Source organism: Agelaius tricolor, unplaced genomic scaffold (genome assembly GCF_023055355.1).
Source record: "Agelaius tricolor isolate 1412-34295 unplaced genomic scaffold, bAgeTri1.0.p SCAF_27, whole genome shotgun sequence".
Lineage (NCBI taxonomy): Eukaryota > Metazoa > Chordata > Aves > Passeriformes > Icteridae > Agelaius > Agelaius tricolor.
Genome location: NW_027269287.1, coordinates 10313428 through 10333095, shown reverse-complemented (window position 1 = coordinate 10333095; position 19668 = coordinate 10313428). Strand labels below are relative to the sequence as shown.

At 41.8% G+C, this 19668-nt stretch overlaps 1 protein-coding gene across 9 annotated transcripts in view; it reads right to left on the bottom strand.

The window, feature by feature from the left end:
- Positions 1-11224: 11224 nt before the first annotated feature.
- Positions 11225-19668, bottom strand: part of TRPM3 (transient receptor potential cation channel subfamily M member 3) — a 413447-nt gene continuing 405003 nt past the window's right edge. For all 9 annotated transcript variants that reach the window (XM_071448697.1, XM_071448692.1, XM_071448696.1 and 6 more), the window contains one exon: positions 11225-18326. In XM_071448697.1, coding sequence (XP_071304798.1) covers positions 16877-18326 — 1450 coding nt within the window. In that variant the 3' untranslated portion in view covers positions 11225-16876. The remainder of the gene's footprint in view (positions 18327-19668) is intronic.

Here is a 19668-nt window from a genome sequence, read left to right as displayed (position 1 = left end):
TATTGTAACATTGTCAGTGTTCTATAAAGTGTTTAATAAATTGGTGCTCCTTCTGTGCATCAAAATCCAAGCAGATCTGTGCCAAGAATGGTTATCAACAATCTGCTCGCTGAGCAGATGGGCCACGTGTGGTGGTTCATGGTAGCAGCAGTGGAGCAAATGAATGCACCTGAGGCAACAGCATGGTAAGAAATTATCTGTAAAGATCACTTGTGACCCAAAGACTGGCAACAGGAGCAGTGGGACTCTTAATCACAGTTTAACCCTCCAACCTCAGTCTGAACCTATGAGCTACAAATTCATCAAAACACCCTCTTTAACTAGTGCTCAGCACTTCTAGTCCATTTCTACCTCTGGGCCTTTGGTTTGGCAGCTGCTCTTTTTTCTTTGGAGACATTTCCTCACTGAAAGGGATTGGTGGTTTTTCTTATGCCCCCATTTGGGACAGCAGCGACCATGCAACTTACAGCAAGTAACCTGTGATCTCCCCAGAGCCTCACCTGCTGAAGCCCCTCAGTTTGCTTAATTGCACGTGTCATGAATGCAAGGCAGTGCAGATTCCTCAGGGGTGAGGCAGAGCACTCAGCAAGTGAAACTCTGGCTTCTTGGGAGCCTAGCATTACCACCGTGGAGCACTGAGACACTGGTGCTAATGGGGATGGGGACCTGGCAGCAGGGAGCCCTGCCTGGAGTGGGGCTTGAGGGAGGGCAGCGCAGGGGTGGGTGATGAGACTCTCACTGATGAGCGAGCCCTGTGCAAGCAGCGTTCTGCTCCCCTCCTTGGTGACCCTGTGCCTGGAATTGGGTGCTGGGGTCTGGACTCTGAGCACTCCACCCTGCAGGGGAACGTGCAGATGGAGCAGGAAATGGGAAGTGAGGTATCCCAGGTTGCTGTGACAAAGAGACAGGTGTGCTTGGGACTCTCCATACTCAGGAGGCCAACAGTCCCAGGGGATCGTGGGGAAATCTTCTGGTCCCCGTAACACCTTAAAGTCAATTTGTGCCATGCACTGCTCCCATTATTCTGGGATGACCTAGTTTTTTCTTTCAGGGAGGTGGATGGCTGGAATACGTTGTCCAGTGCTTTGATACAGGTGCGATTTCACCTAAATGCTGCCTAATCAGACACTCTGTGCCCTCCCATCTCCCATGTCAGCTAATTTTGCCAGGAGGAAAGGTGGCAGCTAGCTAGCAGAGCTCATCCTGTGCATCCATGTTGGCCTCATGAGTTTCTTTTGGGCACGGGGTACCATCTGTGTATCTGTGTCGACAGGTAAATGCTCTATTTCTTTTGTTTCCAAGATTATGCTCAGGAAGTTGCTCAAAAATGCTAGCTTAAAGGAGAAGCCAAAGAGATTTTTACCCTTACCTTTTCATTGATTACAGCCTTGGCTAATCATCTGCTATGAATTAAAATAATTTGTGGGCATAAGTAGGTTCTAGGAGTCTGATGTTGAATTTAGAAATGTGGCCATCAATAATGGCAGTAATGGAAATATATGCCTGTAGTTTGCTTCTATGCTTGGAGTAGAAGATAATTATCAGTCCTCTTCTTTCAGCCCTGACTACTGCAACTCTTCTGATAGGTGGAGCAATGTTTTTCCTTGATATTCTTAACAATAGCTTTCATAGAGCAGGTCAAGGATATTAAGCTAGGTTGCCTGTTGAAAGGAGACGAAACCTTGCATGCAGCTACTATGTAAATTCTGATGAATCATTGAGGCTTGATGAATCATGGGTTTATGCTTCACTAGTTTCACTAGTTTATATCAGGTGGGCCGTTGTGTTGGTTTGTTTGTTTTTGTTTTGTTTTGTATTTTCTGGTAGAAAGCCATAAGAAAAGTAAGGTGGATACGTCCTTTTAAGAGAAATCTGAGGTAGCTCTTAGTCATGTGAGTTTAGGTGGTTGTCTCTTTGGAACAAATAGCCAACATTACTGATCCCACTGCATTGCCATTTCATTTTTTGTGCCAAGTTTTACTGTTAGTAATTTAAGTGCCCAATTTAAGAAACTCTGTTTCATCAGTGGAGCAGCAGTTAAGCAATTTGGGCTTAAACAAGGTGAGACTGGTCTTCAAATTAGATTTCTCCTTCTATTTGCATTTTTGATACACTGTTCAGAAATCACAGATGTTGTTGTTGCTTTTTCTAGGGGAAGACAGTTTTTAGTGTAGAGTTTGTTTTTGAAAGTTTTGTTTTATTTAGATCATAAAATATTGATTTTGATCTGTGTTCCTGCCAGATGTTCTCTTTCATCAGATTTACTTGATGTTTGTATATCCATATTGCTGTGTGGCTCCTAGCCTGGACACGCACCTTTGGATCTCATTTCAATTCATCTGTGTATGTTCTAGTGGTCACAATGGGAAGCTAAACTGGTACACAGGAGCATAAGAAGTGCTGCTTACTGAATGTTTCTGAATGTTAATTTAGTACCATTTGTGATATTTTGATAGCAAAAGGAGGAAGACATGAGATGTGAAGAGTATTCAGTGATAAAGTTCTGTCATTTGGTTTCCTGCTTTAACTAATTTATATTTGAGGAAAGCTGGAAGTGCAAAGCAAAGGAACTTACAACTTTGAGACTTCCTATTGTAAAATTAGGTGGACTTTGGTTAGACTTGAGTATTGGGGTTTCAGACAGATAGACTAGCAACCAGTATTCTCAGTATTCCTTTGCAATCCTGGATGGTCTCCCTTTTTATTATTGTTATTGTTTTAATTTATTATTTATATGCAGAAGTGGATATATTATAGATGGTACTGTGTTGCACAGAGAGAGAAATAAACCTGTGAGTCTTGTGATTGCTCAGCTACCTGGGTAGATGCAGTAGTCAAGTTCCCTTGTAGTTAAGGTTTTTCTCTGCATTAAATAGGTACTAGTAATACCCCACCCAAATTCCAGATTGTTAGACTGGTTGAAGATGTGCTGTTGTAGGGTGTTAAAATCTTCGATACCAGCTTTGACCATAATCAATCCTTTTTCTTTTACAATAGTTCAGGTGGCAAATACTGAAGGAGTATTTGCTACCTGAACTATTGTAAAAGAAAAGGTGGCAAGAAACTGAAGGAGAGTGAGATTTAGCCCTGGACCTCTATAACAACTTGTCATAATGGCTGTCTGAAACAACTATGTTACAAAAATTAGATTGGTAACCTGCCTAGTAGTTGCCTAATGCATAGTCCATAACTGCCTGTGTATTCCCAAAATCTTTTGGGAAGGAAATATCCATTACCTTTTACACATGATTTTCTCAGGTAACCAGGAGCTTTGGCTAATATATGGAATCCATTAAGGAATCATTAAGGAATCAGTTTTTCCCCCCCTATATTTTTTCTTTTGATTTCCAAGATGAGGAGGCTGAAAACAGGCCCACTCAAAAAATGTATGATAAAACAGGGAGCAGGAAAACCAGCTGGTTATATCACTGATGTTCATTTTTTATACATCATATAAAATGCACTCTGAAATTTGAAAGATTTCCAGCATTTTGTGATATCGTCTCTGCCTGAAACCCTTCAAATTGCACTATGGGAATTGCCTTAAGGTAACTTTGGACCCTTTGGCTCAGGAATATCTTCTAACACTTTCCTGACTGAGAGTGCTTTGCCTGAGAACATTCACAGATGGGAACTGAAGAGATGCTTTCTGGGGAGATGTGAGAGAGGGATGTTCTTAGACAAACCTGATGTAGAGGGGGGATTGTACTCCATTTTTCTATGTACTGGATTATGTTGTGAAAAGAAGGTTCTTAGCTCTTGTATATTGGAGCAGGAGGACAGATGGAAAAGTGCTTTGCTGGGAGATTTAGGTCCTGATCAGTGATATATTTGCTCAGGAGTTTCAGCATTATATGGCAATGCACAGAGACTCATAGCATTGCTTAAGTTGTAAAAGATATTTAAAATCTGTAAGTTGAAGTATAAACAAAGTCCACCACAGCATCACATCTTTTAAATACCACTAGGGATATTTATTTTAAGGCTGCCCACTTATATGAGAAACCTCTTCCAAGTTGGAAAGATTGCAAAAGATAGTAAATGAAAGTTTTATGATAGAATGTCTGTTCATCTAACATCCTGCTCCCCACTACCCCCACAGAGACCCTGTGGTCTCTGAGCTCCGTCACATCACTGTCCCATCCAGTAGAACTGCAGCACAGAAAACACCATTTTTCAGGAAGATCAACTCCCTCATCCAAATCAGCTGCACGCACGCTTGATCAGAACTGGCTGCAGGTTCAGAGGATGGAGAGCAAAGCTCTTGTTTACTCAGGATGCTGCCCAGGTTCAAGGGACAAGAGCCACAAAAGCCCAAGTAACTTCCTGAAGTAGTATGCTTCTGAATACTGCTTTAGAATCATGGAGTCGTTTTGGTTGGAAATAACCACAAAGATCATGGAGTCCAGCTGAACCTAACTCTCTCAAGTGCATCAGTAAACAGGTCCCTAAATGCCACATCCAAACAGCTTTCCTATACTGTACCTCCAGGCATGGTGACTCCAGTGTTCATGCACAGCCTGTTCCAAGGCTTGAGAAAGCATTCAGTGAAAATTCAGTTTTCTTCATAGCCAAGATGAAGCTCCCCCAGCACAGCCTGAGGCCTTTTGCTCTTGTCCTGTCACCTGTTCCCTGGAGGAAGAGACCAGCCCCCACCTCACCACAACCTCCCCTAGGGCAGCTCTAGAGAGTGATAGGGCCCCTCTGAGCCTCCTTAGCTCCAGGCTAAACACCCACAGCTCCCTCAGCCATTCCTCATGAGTCTTGTGCTTCAGACCCTTCCCCAGCTTTGTGGCCCCTCTCTGGAATTGCTGCAGCCCCCAGTGCCTTGTGCTGAGGGCCCCAACGCCCAGGGCCGGATTCCTGGCGCTGCCTCACCAGTGCAGGCACAGGGGGGACAAATCCTGCCCTGGACCTGCTGCCCACACCACTGCTGATCCAGGGCAGGATGCCAGTGGCCTTTTTGCCTGCCTGGGCACACGCTGGCTTGGGTCCAGCCACTTGTGGGCCAACACCCCCAGGCCCTTTCCTAGGGGGCAGCTTCCCAGCCACTCTGCCCCAGCCCATGGAATTCTGCAGGGACTGTTGTGACCCAAGCACAGGACCTGGCACTTGGCCTCATTGACCTCACACCACCAACCTCCTCCCATCAATCCAGTGTGTCCAGGGCCCTCCGTAGATCCTTCCTGCTGTCCTGCAGATCAGAACTCCTGCCCAACTTGGTGTCACCGCAAACTCACTGAGGGGCATCCATCCCTTCATCCAGTCCATCGACACAGCTGCTGGGCAGGACTGGCCCCAGGACTGAGCCTGGGGAGCACCACTGCAGCCTGGCTGCCAGCTGCATGCAGCTCCTGGCCAACCAGCCAGTTTTTAACTCCATGAGCAGTGCCATCCCTCCAAGCCACACCAGCCACTTTCTCCCAGAGAATCCTGTAGGAAACAGTGTCAAAGATGTTTCTCAAATCCAGGTAGTCAACACCCACAGTCTGCTCCTCATCCACTGGATGAGGTCACCTGCTCCTAAAAGGAGATCAGGCTGGCCAAGCAGCACCTGCTCTTCAGGAAGCCACGCAGGCTGGCCCTGACCCCCTGCTTGTTCTGCACGTGCCGTGTCATGGCTCTGAAAAGGACCTGCTCCCTTGACCTCCCTAGTGCCCACGTCAAGGGCATCCCTTTTGCTAACTTCCACTCACCTGGCACCTCTCCAGTTAGCCAGGACTGCTGGGAAATGATGGCAGGTGGTTTGGAGAACATTTCTGCCATTTCCCACAGCACCTTTGTGTGAATTCCCTCTGGCCCCACAGGCTTGTGAGTGTCTAATTGGTGTGGCTGTAATCGTTTCACCTCGGAGTTTGGGAGCTTTCTTCCACTCCCCGTCCCTGTCCTCCAGCACCACGTCCTGGGTACCCAGAGAACAGCTTGGTCGTGTTTCAAGACTGAGAGGCAAAGAAGGAACTCAGTACTTCAGCCCTTTCCTCCTCCTTTGTCCTCACTTTTCTCCCCACATCCAGTTCTAATTGGGATTTGTCCCTTCTGATGTTCTCCCTGCATAAGCTCATGAGATCTTTCTAGTCCTGCTGAGTGGCTCAGAAGGCAGCTCCCACTGACTCCCATCCATGCCGAGTGCTCAGCCTCATGGCACACAAGAAAATGGTGTCAGAAATTCAGGAAATGAGAAGGACAATGTTATCATATCTCTTTGTCTTTCAAGGCTTTTTTTTCTGAATAACAAGCGCCAAGGACTGGGTTCCTCAACACTCCCCAGTGCAAGAGAGATGCCAGGTGCTCAGCACATGGTCAGTACAGCCTTTTCTGTGGCTCCCTGTCTCAGCAGATGTCTGGAAGTCCCTTGAGGGAAAAAGGTTTTCACAGAGACAAGCTTTCTCTATTCAGCCTTTCTGTGTCCGGGCCTGGTTTAAAGCCTGGGCAGGTTTAAAGCCAGGGCAGGCCTTTGCAGGGGAAGGTGCCGTGGCTTGACTCGTGAAGGATTGTGTGAAACTTTTACACCTCACAGGCCAGAGCAACAAATCCAGGTTGCAGGACCTGCTTCAATCCAGCCCTTGCAGACTTTGAGCACTCTGCAACTGCAGCTTTCAAGCAGGGAGAATAACCAGCAAATTGGAAACATGAGTATCTGCCCACAGATTTCTGTCAGAGGAGATAATCTGAGAAAGGACTGGAGGGAGCAATGTTGTGCTTCTACCTTGCATGGCCAGTGCCAAAGTGATCTGCCATCTCCCAGTGCTGCACATGTGAAGGAGTCCTCATCGCTTCTCTGAGTGAACTAAGTGTACAAAGTTCACAGACCTGAAACTGATGGAGTGCCTCAGCCGAGGATCCCCGTGCTTCAGCCAGCAATCCCAGCCTTGCAGTGTCGCCTCTCTTTTAGCAGGGCCCCCGCTTGTCCCCAGAGCTCCCGGATCACCTGCTCTTCCAGGACGGAATGCCACAACCAGCTGTCCTGGGATGTACCGGTGAGCTCTGTCTTTGTGGCTGGATTGATTTGGTTTGTTTCTTCGGTTTTGTCCTTAAGGATGCCACCTCTTGTATTTCGAGACAGAAAAAACGTCCGTGTGTCTGTCTGTTCGAGACCAAACAGTGACATCCAGCGGCCACTCACTTTGCTAAAGATGGCAAAACCGTGTCGGCAGAGCGGTGTGAGGACGTGCAGGGGAGAGCCGGAGCGTGCGGGGCAGCGCGGGAGCGGCTCGGGCTGCGGCAGAGCGCTGAGCGTGGGGTGCAGCCCCTGCACTGCTGCCTGAAGGGCTGAGCCTCTCCCTTGCCTCTGAGGGAGGTCCGATAACTGTGGAAATGAGTTTGAAATCACGTGTTTCCTTACCCTATATAACACGTGTTTTCCACATGTTTTCCCTTCAACCAGCTTTTGACAGGCTCTGTCTTTCTTCTTGAATGTCTTTAGGTTTGGGTACTCCTCAGTGACACGCCCCTGCCAGGCCTGGCTGGTACTGAAATTCGGAAATGGCAGTATCCATTGTGCCATGCTACCAAAACAGAACTGGGACCCTAAGATCTAGTCAGTATGACAGAGTCATTCTGGTTGGTGTGCAGTATCCTCTCGGGTTATCCTGCCCTTTTAGAGCAAGGTTTGGCGGCACAGCCATCAGCTCTGAATGCACCCTTAGGGGAGGGGAGTCCCACAGACACAGGGGTGTGTGAACGAGAGCACATATGGCACCACATTTGGCCAATCTTCCTTACCTTGCTAATTCCTGTACTTAGCATCCAAGGGCAAAGAATGAGTGGTTTTTCCCAATTACCTCAGGTTGTAACTTCTATTAAAACATGTTAGCAATTTAAAACTATTTATTCTGTAAAATATTAGAATATTTTGATTGCACCTGAACAGAACAGTGCAGTTATTGAATGCTTCTCTCTTAGTAAAGATGAAATTCTTGGCCCGTTCTTGTACATTTCAGAGCAGTTTTAACAAATAATGTATACTGTGCATTATTTTGTATTTCATTGTAATATGCAATTTTAAAAATCCTGAATTGAATTCCAGTGTTAAACTTCCACAGAATAGCAACTTGTGTCAGTATTCATCCTTTCCTGATTAACAGATTTAATATATATTTATTTTGTGCACCTTCTTCTGAAGCTAAAAAATTCTTGATCTGCTGTGACATTTTCTCCTGCCAACATAATGCTGAAGCTAATAGACCCAGTGGATCCATCCATCCCCCAAGGGGATGGCTTGCACCCATCCCTGATGCTGGTGCAGGGAAACAGAAGCATGCATTGTACAGTTGCGTAAGACAGCTTAATTTATCCAATGGCTAGAACAGCACTCTGAGACTTTGGAGTTGCTGTGAGGTGAGTAGGATCAGCTACTGTTAAGGGAACTTGTTTTGCTGTAAACATCCATAGTGAGGTATTGTCTGAAAATAGTCAGACATTTTAGAAGAGATGGACTATGACTCACCTAACATAATCCTAAAGTAGGCCTAATTTATTTTATAGACTTATTAAGAATGTAAAAAAGTACACAAAATTTCAGATAAATATTTAAATTACTGCAGTAGCAGTGTAGTGCCTAGGTGTGACTGCACAGGGAGGAAAGGGAATGCCCCTGCACTGCTCTGTACTTCCTGCTGTGGCTGCAGTTCCTCTCTGATTTAGCTGAACTGGGGTGGGAACATAGGCAATCTGTTCTGGGTAGGAAGCCAAAATATTTCAGGGAGAAAACAATCCATGGGGAGCTGAGGACCAGGCTACGTTTTCTGAAACTTTGGTCCTTTCTTGAAACAGGGCAGCTAGTCACAACCCCTCAGATAAGACTGGAGCAAAGACACAGAATGTCCGTTTAGACACTCACCAAAAACCACTCATCAGATCCTCTGAGATGTGGACTATTTATTCTACATGAAGCACAGATTAGCCTTTGTTGCTGCAAGTTGTTTGTCTAAGTTATGATTCTCTGAGGGAATGCTATAGTCTTAGCAAAATAAATAGCACAGTTGAAATGGATTAATCGTAAACTTACACTATTGACAATTGACAAGTTTGCTCCCCAGATGTCCACTCAGGGAAAAAAAGGTGAACTTTGCCATATAGTGTGAGAGTGATGTGAATTTTAGAGTTCATTGTATGTTCCTTTGAGACTGTTTTCCCTGTTCATCATGTGCACACACCCCTCATCTGCTCCCCTCCTCCAGAAATTACAATGCAGTTGCTGTGGTTCAGCACTTGTGGGTTATAATTCAGACCTGTGACTAATATTTCTAAGGAGTTTTTGCAGAATGTAATTCTTCAGTCAGATTTAGTGTTTTTACTGTTACTTTCAGAAGATTTATTAATTGCTAAAGATGTGTTTTTTTAGTTTCAAGATTTTAATTAGTGACCAGCAAAATGCTGCATTGATAGTTGATTTTTTTTTTTTTGTCTTTCAAATAAAGAAAAAGATTGTGTGTTAACATTTTCTCTAATGTCCTTAGAGCCTTGATATGTTATTTTCCAAAGCTTCTTAAGAAAATTCTCATCTTGCATGCTATGAACAAAAAAACCCCTGGAATATTTTGTGAGGATAGCTATTATCTCTAGAGACTGATTCTGTGGTGTCCATGTGGCTATTGAACCTTTGGCTACATGTTTGACTGGGGAAAGGTGTAGCTAAAAATTTTTAAGTTTTAGAAGGTAGTACAAGCAGAGCAGTCTTGCCACAGGTGTCAAACTTCCTGGTTTGGAATCCAGACTAGCAAAGGCAAAGGCAGTTTCACCGACAGTTCTCTGCAACAGCAGCCTGTATCATGTGAGGCGTGATGTCTGTAACTGTTCACAGACTGCTATTATTATTTCACATAAACAACCCTCTCTGAGATAATGCTTGTCATTATTGCCTCCCAAAAGTATAATCCAAATATACTGTATTTATGACTACAATCAGTTATTTGAAAATTTCAAAATGGAATCATGTGAACTTATATTTTTTTGTTGTTCCAGAAGTGTAATATGGTAAATTCGAGCTCTGAATGCAAAATCAGTGAGGGCTGGTGTAAGTCTAAGCTTGTGCTGCACTCAGTCATGAGGATAATGAATCATGGTGTAAGTTAAATGAAGTTCTTTTCCATTGCGTACTAATGACATTAAGAGACTAGATCTCTGCCCTAAAGGCTACAAGATAACAGCTCATGGGAGTGAAAATCAAGGCTACTGATGGTTTTTTGGGTGTTGTTTTTTTTTTTTTTTTTTTTTCTCCTTACTAATTGGCTGAATTTAGGTGAAATTTGTTACTGTGAAAATCAAAATCCCAGGGAGACTAGAGATATAGTGTTACCTGGAGAGTAGCATAATGACAACTCTTTGGCATAGGTTTAGTTTTTGTTTTGGAAAACTTCAGTCTTCACTGAATGGCAGTCCCTGAGAAAGGATGAAATTAAATCTGATCAGAAAGTTTAGCATTTCCTTCTTAGATACCTGAAATAAAGAGCAATTCTCTGAACCATTCCTCTCCTGAAGTACAACTGATGTATGCAGAACTGTTTTGAGTATCTGATATCTTTCTGATTCAATTGGATGTTTGTTTTCCTGTGCTTCTTTTTTCTTTGGCTAAAAGATAATATTATCTCCATGAAGGCTTATTTGTAGAGGTAGAAGATTCTGACTTTGACAGATTTTGTGTCAGCAGTGGTTTTTTAGCATTTTTGTGAGGATGTATCAGAGCTGGCTGTAGCTGCATGAAGAGGGAGACAATGATTTCTTTTTGAGGAGGTGAGATGCCAGTTCAGAGTCAGCCATGGGTACTAGTGGATTACTTGGTGTCCTTTGTTTTTCATGGAGCTTCTCTGGCTGCAAGAGTAGGCAATACCACCCAGTTGCCATACAAAGGAGCACACTTCTTCCAGGCTATGTGGATGCAACATAGAGAGGATCTGCAATCAATGCTTTTGTTCCCCCTTTGCTGGAATGGTAGTGACAAAGCAAAGAAATTATTCCCTCATTTTAAATAAACCCACTGAGAAGTACTTCTTTCTTCGTTCTGATATTTGCCAGAATAAGGGACACTTTGAATGAAATCTGATCTAAGAGGCGGAAATAATTTGCAATATTCAAAAGGCCTGTGTGCAGCATAGTAATATTTTGGTTTCCTGTAAGTCTGTAAAAAGTTAGAACAGTGAGAGATCTTAGAGAAAAGCAGCTACCGCTGCATCACTACTTTACTGCCTTGAAAGCAAATGAACATAAATGCTCCAGCAAGAACAGATGTTTTGATCTACATATCTTTTTTATTGCAAAACAATTGTTACAGAAATTTCAGAAAGTTCTACTGTAGTAATTGCCAACTTCTGCTTTTTATTATGCATCTAAACACAGTCTAAAAGTGCAATGTGAATCCAGTAGACCTTTGGAAAGGACCGTTTTCCCTAGTTATTTACATTTAGACAAATCATACTTGAAAAGCTTTGTATTAGTAGGAGTTTGTTTAAAATAACATTTTAGTAATTTTTATCCCTTTATAAATGATTGTTATACACTTACAAATGATAGCCCAAATAATAAATGATTAAATAGCTATTAGTATAGAATATTGCAAACACTGTTCCAGACAGCAGTAGCAGCAAATAGACTCTCGTCATGTACAACAACTGCAGTGGTGGAAAAAAGATAAAACTTTAATACAATTTACTCTTGTGCAGGCATAAAACTGGTATTTCACATCCAACTTCCTCTTCTTTCCCTTCCCCCTCCCTCCTAGATATTACAATAAACAAGAGTTATCACTTCCCTGCAGCAGAAACAGCAGCAATTTAATAATCAAGTGTTTTTACCTAACAGCCTTTTGAAGTAAGTATTGTGTGGCTCTATGAATGATCTGAAAGCATACAGCAAAAATTAAAAGGTCAGAGACTGTTTCACAACCAGACTGGCTCAATGGCTCCATCATTAGACCTCCAACTTTAAGATGATATAGTGTAATCCATGCCATGACTCAAAGTAATATTGAGTTAGAAATGCAGAATAAATCCATCTCCTGACAGAAGTCAGAGTATGCCACTGAAATCAGTGGATTTTCTGCAGATTTGCACCAGCATTAGTAAGACCATAATTGTAGTCCATCATGGAGACAAGAAGCCTGTGTGACCTGTAGAGTTCTGTATGAAATGTATGACTGGCTAAAAAGCTGGGTGCAGAAACAAAGTCCCTCTATATCCAATACTACTGCTCCTATGCCAATGTGTGGCAAGGACAGTGAATTCCATTTACAGTAGTGAATGGTTTCACTAGGTAAGCAGACACCCTCAATGTTTCACTTCTCGTCCCAGTTTGGACTGTGATTTTATCTAAGGTGGTTGAAGGGAAAATTCATGCTAGGAATCTTACCCATTTGTTTTGAAGAAGATGGTCTATATCTAGTATCTCTCGACAGAACTGAAAATGTGGCCTTTGTTGAACCAAATATGCATATTTGTGCAAAAAATGCAAATAAATTACCATTTTAAATCAGGGAAAGACATCACAACTACTTAAGTGTTCAAAGAGAAATCCAGGAAAAACCCTCTCACACTTTCCCTTTGGATGATTATCAGATCCACTTCACTGTTTAACCTGAGCAATGTCATAAGACATTTATGCTTGTTTTGAAAACCTGCACCACGAGTTTACAGGGAATTTTGTTTCACTGGCTCACTCTAATACCTCTGATGATGTCTGCTCTCAGGACAGATACTGGCTTATGCCCACTGCAGTCATTGGACTAAGGCTGTGTGCTGCTACCAGCACTTTTTTTTTTTGAGCAGTTATTCACATACTTTTTCACATTTTCCATGCACTGACAGTTTCTAAGAAACAAATCGTTTTCTTCTCATACAAAAAATATACCTAACTAAGATATTTATCCCCTGACAAAAGGCTATCCTTTCCGCAAAAGGTACAAATCGGTTTCGTTGGTATTTTTTACCAAAAAATCTATAAATGGAAAACTAAAAAAAAAAAAAAAAAGTAATCTATGTCTGGAATCCAGAGGGATTTCCTTATGTAGATGAATGGATGTTTTGGTTTTTCATTGTATTTTCAAATTATCCCCTCACTGCCATTTGTTAACTGGCACTTGTGCTAAGAAAATAGTGTAGCACCTGATCTCTTCCAAAAAAAAGAGAGAGCCAAATGTCTGAGCACTGCTGTAGGTTCGCATTTTGTGTTGAGTATTCAAATTTCATAAAATACAGTTGTCTTTTAAAAATAATAAAAAAATCACTTACTTTGCTAAAGGTCAAAAATAATGGAAATAATGTAAACATCCAAAAGTTTGAATTCATTCCTAACTGGATTCATCTTTACAGGCAGGCAATAGCAAAATGTTAAGTCTCCTAGCAGTCCAAAGAAACTCATGGAACAATGCATGCATTTTCTTTGACACAAAAAAAGACTGGACTTTAGGAAAGAGAAACTACTTCAGTCATATCACATTATTATTGTGAAAGAATAATGTGCTATAATACAATACCTAGGACAAGTGTATACCCCAACTGTAGAATAGAATCACTTAAACTGGAAACAACAGAATGGATTACTATAGGAAAATATTTATAAAATACTGCACATTGCTTCCTCAGTCAACCAGCATATGTAAACAAACAGCTAAGCTCAGTTGAGTTTTAAAATATTATTAAAGTTCATATATCTTATAATCTTTTGCATAACATGCCAGTTTGTCTTTCACACTGTCACAACTCATTTGTCACAGCCCACAGTGGCTTGTTAGAGGTTTATACATCAGCCCATACAGACGTTAAAGTGGAGCTATACAAAGAAATGTGCGAAACACACCAAACTTACACACCGTGACCAGAAATGCATATTCCATACATAAGCTAATAATTGGATAGTGGAACTTAATGTTTGATGCAACATGTGCTATTTTATTGAATGTTACAGATTTACAAACAAGACCATGTAATGAGATATTAAAACTGTCCTGTAACGTTCACTAATATTTACCACATGTCACAACTACATATGTTTCTATTTCATAAGCTATCCTTTGATACAGAATACATCATATGGCACATGCTATAGCTACATAATGATGGATGATGAGACTTCTATCTCACTAAATGGTCATAATATTGAGAATGGGAAGTCTGGTCCCATCACAAGAAATGGGAATGTTTTATCATCAAATTCAAAAAGGAGCTGTTTGATGCAATGTGTAAAAACCAGGTGAAAATAAAATAATCTAACATCCATCATAATATATTCTATAGACATCACATTGTAGAATAAATGGGAAACATTCAGGAAAAGTAGTGCTCTGACCTCTTGCAATCACACTTTTAACATCTGAATTTATATTTTATATATAATGGCAAATTTTAAGAGGTAAATAAAGTGTTCTGTTTCATTTTGCCTGGAATGTGTGCTCCAGATCAATAAGGTGCTGTATCCTAAATATTTATACAGCTTCTAGGCTTGGCAAATTTCTTTACCCTGACAAAGTAACCAATGGAATCTACCCCAGAGGAGAGCCCTATCCCTAATTCACTAAGCACTGTCGAGGAATTTCTAATGAATCTGAAATTCCTCTTGAGTAGACCAGTAATACAATGAAGATGAAAGAGTCCACAACAGTTTTAGCAGACATTCATAAAAGTAACAAAGAAAACGAAGTAAGAATATCCCCCTCTACTCTCCGTAGATAGATAGATTTGGAGAAGCCTTAGGAAAAGGCTGCTAACAGAAGGTTGGCACATTTGAAGCATATTGTTAAACACAAGTTCCTTTGCCCTTGGGCATTTTGCTATTGTTCAACAATCAGCCTGCCACAAGCATGCTTCATAATGCACAGAAAGGTTTCTGACCTTTCTTGATATCACCATGTGACTGTAATGCTGCACATGGCCTGCAAGGCAATTGCATAAACATGGTGTCTTGGTGGAGTTTAGTTCACTGAAAGCCTGATCAAACACAAGAAAGCAAGGAACACGTTGGTGCAGGAAGTGTGAAACACATTGTTCTTAACATCCCCTTGCTGCATTTCCTTGTTTCCTGAACTTCCAACGCAGTGACTTGTTAACTAAATGTTTTCACCTTCTTTGACTCTTTTCTTGAGGCTGATGATTATTTTTCTGTCTGGATTAGTCGCCTTTTGGACTTAACTCTCAGATGGTGCTCAGAGTCTCCCCGGGTGAGGACTCGGTGAGAAAATATCAGCTTGTATTCTCAAAGCTGCCTAATTCAATTTAAATAATGTGAAATATGTTCCCCACTCACAAATGTTAATTTTTAATAACAAAAAGGAGCTGCTTCCACATAGATATTGGTAACTGTTGAGATATTTTAACTTCTGATAGCACTAGTGTCAACTTTTCAAAAGTTTAAAAGTTGTGCCATCATAAAGGCATGTGAATTGTTTTTCCAGTTGCAGCTTATGCTTCTCCACCCTTTTCCAGTCTTCTGTTTTCCCTTCCACCTGTGACCACCGGACACTGCCTCGTGAGAAGTTTGAAACTCTTGCTGACAATGTGGGCCCTCGGAACATGGGTGGCGTCAGTGGAGTTACACTTGTCTTCACCCAAAGCCCGTACCTGCACTACCCTTCAGACATGCTTTCCCACTGACAGCGCTCACTGTGTGCTGGGCTGATGAACGGTGGATGCCTACTCACAACTGATGGCTTTTGCTGCTTACAGACACTTGCAGTTTCACTTTGGTTCTTTTACTTACCTTAGAAGCATATAGAAATTCTAGTGTTTTCCAGTGCTCTGCCAAAAATACTTCCCTTTAAGCAGCTTCAGTCTAATTACATGAATCTGGATTCAGACTTCTTGATAAATCCTATATAATTTAAAAAGTCCAAATACAGCTATGTTCACATGAAAAAAAAGGGGAAAAAGGTGTGAATTTTATAGGTGGGGGAATGATGTGAAGAATCGGCAGCTCAAATGAAACAGCAAGAAGAACCTGGTAGCAGCATGGTGGATAAATCTCCCCAATTTATATATATAATTCAACTGAGCCATGAGAACTGGACACTATTACTATGCTCTGCTCTGATCATCTTATTCTTACTGTTTCATTATATCCTTTGATTTAGTGAGACAACATACTGATGACAAATGTGGTAAAAAAATAAATATATACTATTCCACTTAATTACATTCATCCTGAGCTTGCTCACCTGTGCTAGAATCTAGAATGCCTGTTTTACACAGGAAATCACCTGACATTTTAACATAAATTCTTCCATTTAAGTTGCAGTAAAAAAGGCATTTCATTTCCCTTTCCACTCTTGAAAATATAAACTTTCTGTGGCACTAGAAGTTGATACAAAAGGAGACAAGTGAACATTTATAGTTGTTGTTGTGTTCATCTTTCTTCATTTCCACAAATATGGGATGCAAGGGACTTCGGAGACTATAGGGTTTTTTGCTGCCAGTTCCTACAGAAATAACAAATGCTTTCACTAGTCATCACAATGGTGACATAGATGAAAAAGAAGTTGTGATTGAAGTTTGGAACATCTAATTTGTACATCTCTTTTTTGCCAGTTAATTCCTGCATCTTAAAAACTTGAATAATGATAAAAGGTCTTAGGATACCCTCTAATAAAAGGCAGATATCTGGAGCTATTAATCTAAATCTTCTGACTTCATTAAGGGGTCTTGTTTATTCCTCTTGTTTACTGAAGGTTTTGTAAAGCTTTCATCCCTCCCTTTTTTCTTAAGTGCAAATGTCAATTGGGTCAAGATGGAGTACGTCAGTGGTGGTGCTGAGATTGAAAATGTGCTCCCTTGACCCGTGGCTAATGCCAATTGGACTCAACACAGGGTGATGTGAGGGTTTTTAAAAAATTCCACTAAGAAAAACAGACTGAAAAGCAGAGGACCCTTAGACTGCTGGTGAGCTTTGTATAAGCCTAGCTGTGCTTGCTTTCAAAGCTGCAGAAGGCTTCAGTTCTTGACAGTCTCCTCGTGGACGGGTTGTCCCCTTTGCTCTCTGGCCTTGAGGACTTGCTCCTCTCCAAGGGGTTCCGTGGGCCAGCTGTGTTTCGCTGCCTGTCAAGTTTGTCACTGATGGAGTAGCTCTTCCGTGTGTGCTGTGCATACAACACGCTGGGCTCTTCTGCAGAGTAGCTGTTGGCTCGCTCTATCTTTGGGAGCGGGATGCTGTTGGGCAGAGTTGTTGTAGCACTGCTGTCTTGAGGAGATAAGGGGATTCCCTTCTTGTCTTTGACCTCGTTATCCTCATGATCAGAGCTTGGGTGAGTTAGTTCAGCTTCTCTCTCTGGGTGGCAGCCTCCCAAGTCTTCCACTTTGCCCCGGAGGCTTCCAGGGAAACTGGCCCTCTCTGCAATGGCCTGGGGAGCGCTCACACACCTTGTGTCTATGCAATCTGTAATACTTGTGTACTCTGCTGTTTTGACTGGGACGCCAAGGCTGCTGAAGTAGCTTCGAGAAGGAGAGAACATGAAGCTGTGAGATTTCACAATTGGTGTTTCCTCCAGAATAAATGGAGTAGTAGCCAGGTAACGACTGCTTTTTGATCGCTCTAAGGTATGATACAAGGGAGGGTCTGAATCCCATGGGATTTGGCAGTCTGTGATTTGTGAATAGTCTGAAGAAAATGCTCTTGTTTCTATTCCAGAAGTTTCCTCATAATCAAGACTCCTGCCAGAGATCTTTTCACCAGCTGTACTGCTGATGTATGCACTATCAGTTAAAAGGGAAGAGGTTATGTGAGCTGGCAGAGCTGCATCTTCAGGACCAAGAATATTTATGGAGCTCTCGAGAGGTTCTGTGTCAGAATGCATCTCATCCATGGCAGAAACATAGATGTCTATACAAGATGAAGGTCTTCTGGAGTCTGGGGCGATTGACAAAGTGCTAGTAGGGGGTAAAGGAGCCTTTCCTTCTTTTGCTATTGAGTGGGAACTGATTGCCCGATGCAGGCTTGGAGGTCTTTCCTTAAAAATGCTTTCCAGCTTTTCCAACCCACACTTGTCCTTTATATTTGTTGCATAGAAGGAATGGCTTCGCAAGCGGGGTGTGATCGTAGGTGACGTTGGAGACATGGACTCCTCTCCTGCGGGATCAATGCTCTCTTGAAGCTTGTAGGCATTTCCTTCCTGACTGTTGAAGCTGCTCTGCCTCACAATGTAGGCTGCATCAGTACAGTCGGATGAGGTCCTGGATCGGATCTTAGTTGTCTCACCTCTCTCAATGCCAGCCATCTTTTCAAAGGCAGTCACCATTCGTCCCATCATGTCTTCCAGCTGAGCAAGCCTGATGTCAACAGTCTGCAGAGAGGCCTTCATGCAGTGCTCTCTCTCGTTTACTTCTTCCAGCCGCATGGCCATGTTCTCCACCCTTTAGAAAGGGAAGAATTAAATAGGCAAGTTACTACAAAGCAGTGGATGTTCAGCTAACCAGGTCAGGTCACCAAACCACTTGGAAAAAAATGCATCTCAAACCCCAAAGGCACTGTACACCACCTCATCTGCTTCAAAATCCTGCTAAAAGAGGTTTTACAAAAAAAAAAAAAAAAAAAAGCTATGCCCTCAGGGAACTGATACAGTGGATTAAACCAGGGGCATCATTTGTGTAGTGCAGAAGGGGCTTGGGTGTGCCTCATTCCAGGGACAGGAGACTTATTTAATAAATGCTACTACGATTTACTGCCTCTTTGCTTCCAAAGCTTCTAATTAGGTTATTATGAATGAATAACACTTAAAGCAGATGTCACATGATGTTGTCCCCAGTCATGCCACAGTCAGGGCCATCACAGGTGGCTTAAATGAAGTAAAGAAAGCAGGAAATGTGCCACAGAAGAGAGGCTCTGCTATATTTTTTCCTCGAGTTTGCCCCAGATTTGCACTACCTAGTCCTATGTCGATCTAAGGAGATAGTTTCTTTGTTCTCTGATTAATAATTAGCTCCAATTTGCAGAAAAAAAGAAATATCAGCTATTTCATTGAATATATATAATATTGAGTTAAATATTCCTGAACACTGCAATGAGGAGAAACACTGATGAAGCCGAATACAGCCTGCAACAGGGTACACGCACTAAGATTGCTCCATTACTGTGATTGTGTTTTGGGTAGTCTGCTTTCATAGCTCAAGGATTGAAATGATGGATTCTAAAGTTAGTTTTCAGCTGCTATCATAATATATAAATAAAAAGCTAGATTAAAAGAAATATGTAATAGCTGAATGTAAGATTCAGTATTTTTAATTTAATTTAATTTAAGTTTTAGTATGTCTTTTCTAGACTATTGATCTGCCACATTTTTAAATATTTTCAATTTTTAGGGAATTGTGTACAGATGTATGCCAGTGGCTTCTAACCACTTCAATTTTCTGACTTCTAAAACATGTCTTCTGAAGGATTTATAGAGTCTGAAAATTTTACATTATGAAATTGCCTGTAGCACATGAGAAACTTCTATAATTATTTTCTCTGTCTGTAATCCTTGTGACAGGCTGGGACTTCCACTTACCATTGAAGAGGTACTAAAAGCAACAAGTTTATGTAGTTCTCTGTGTCTGATAGGTTATAATTTTGTTTTTTGCCAGTGCTGTAGCATTGAAAAATGATCAGAGATGCAAGAGATAACAAATGGCAAAAGTTTCCACACTCTTTTTCCTTACAGGCCTCTTAACTCTCTTCCAGATAGTGCAATTCATGCTCAAGTATTACTAGTCACAC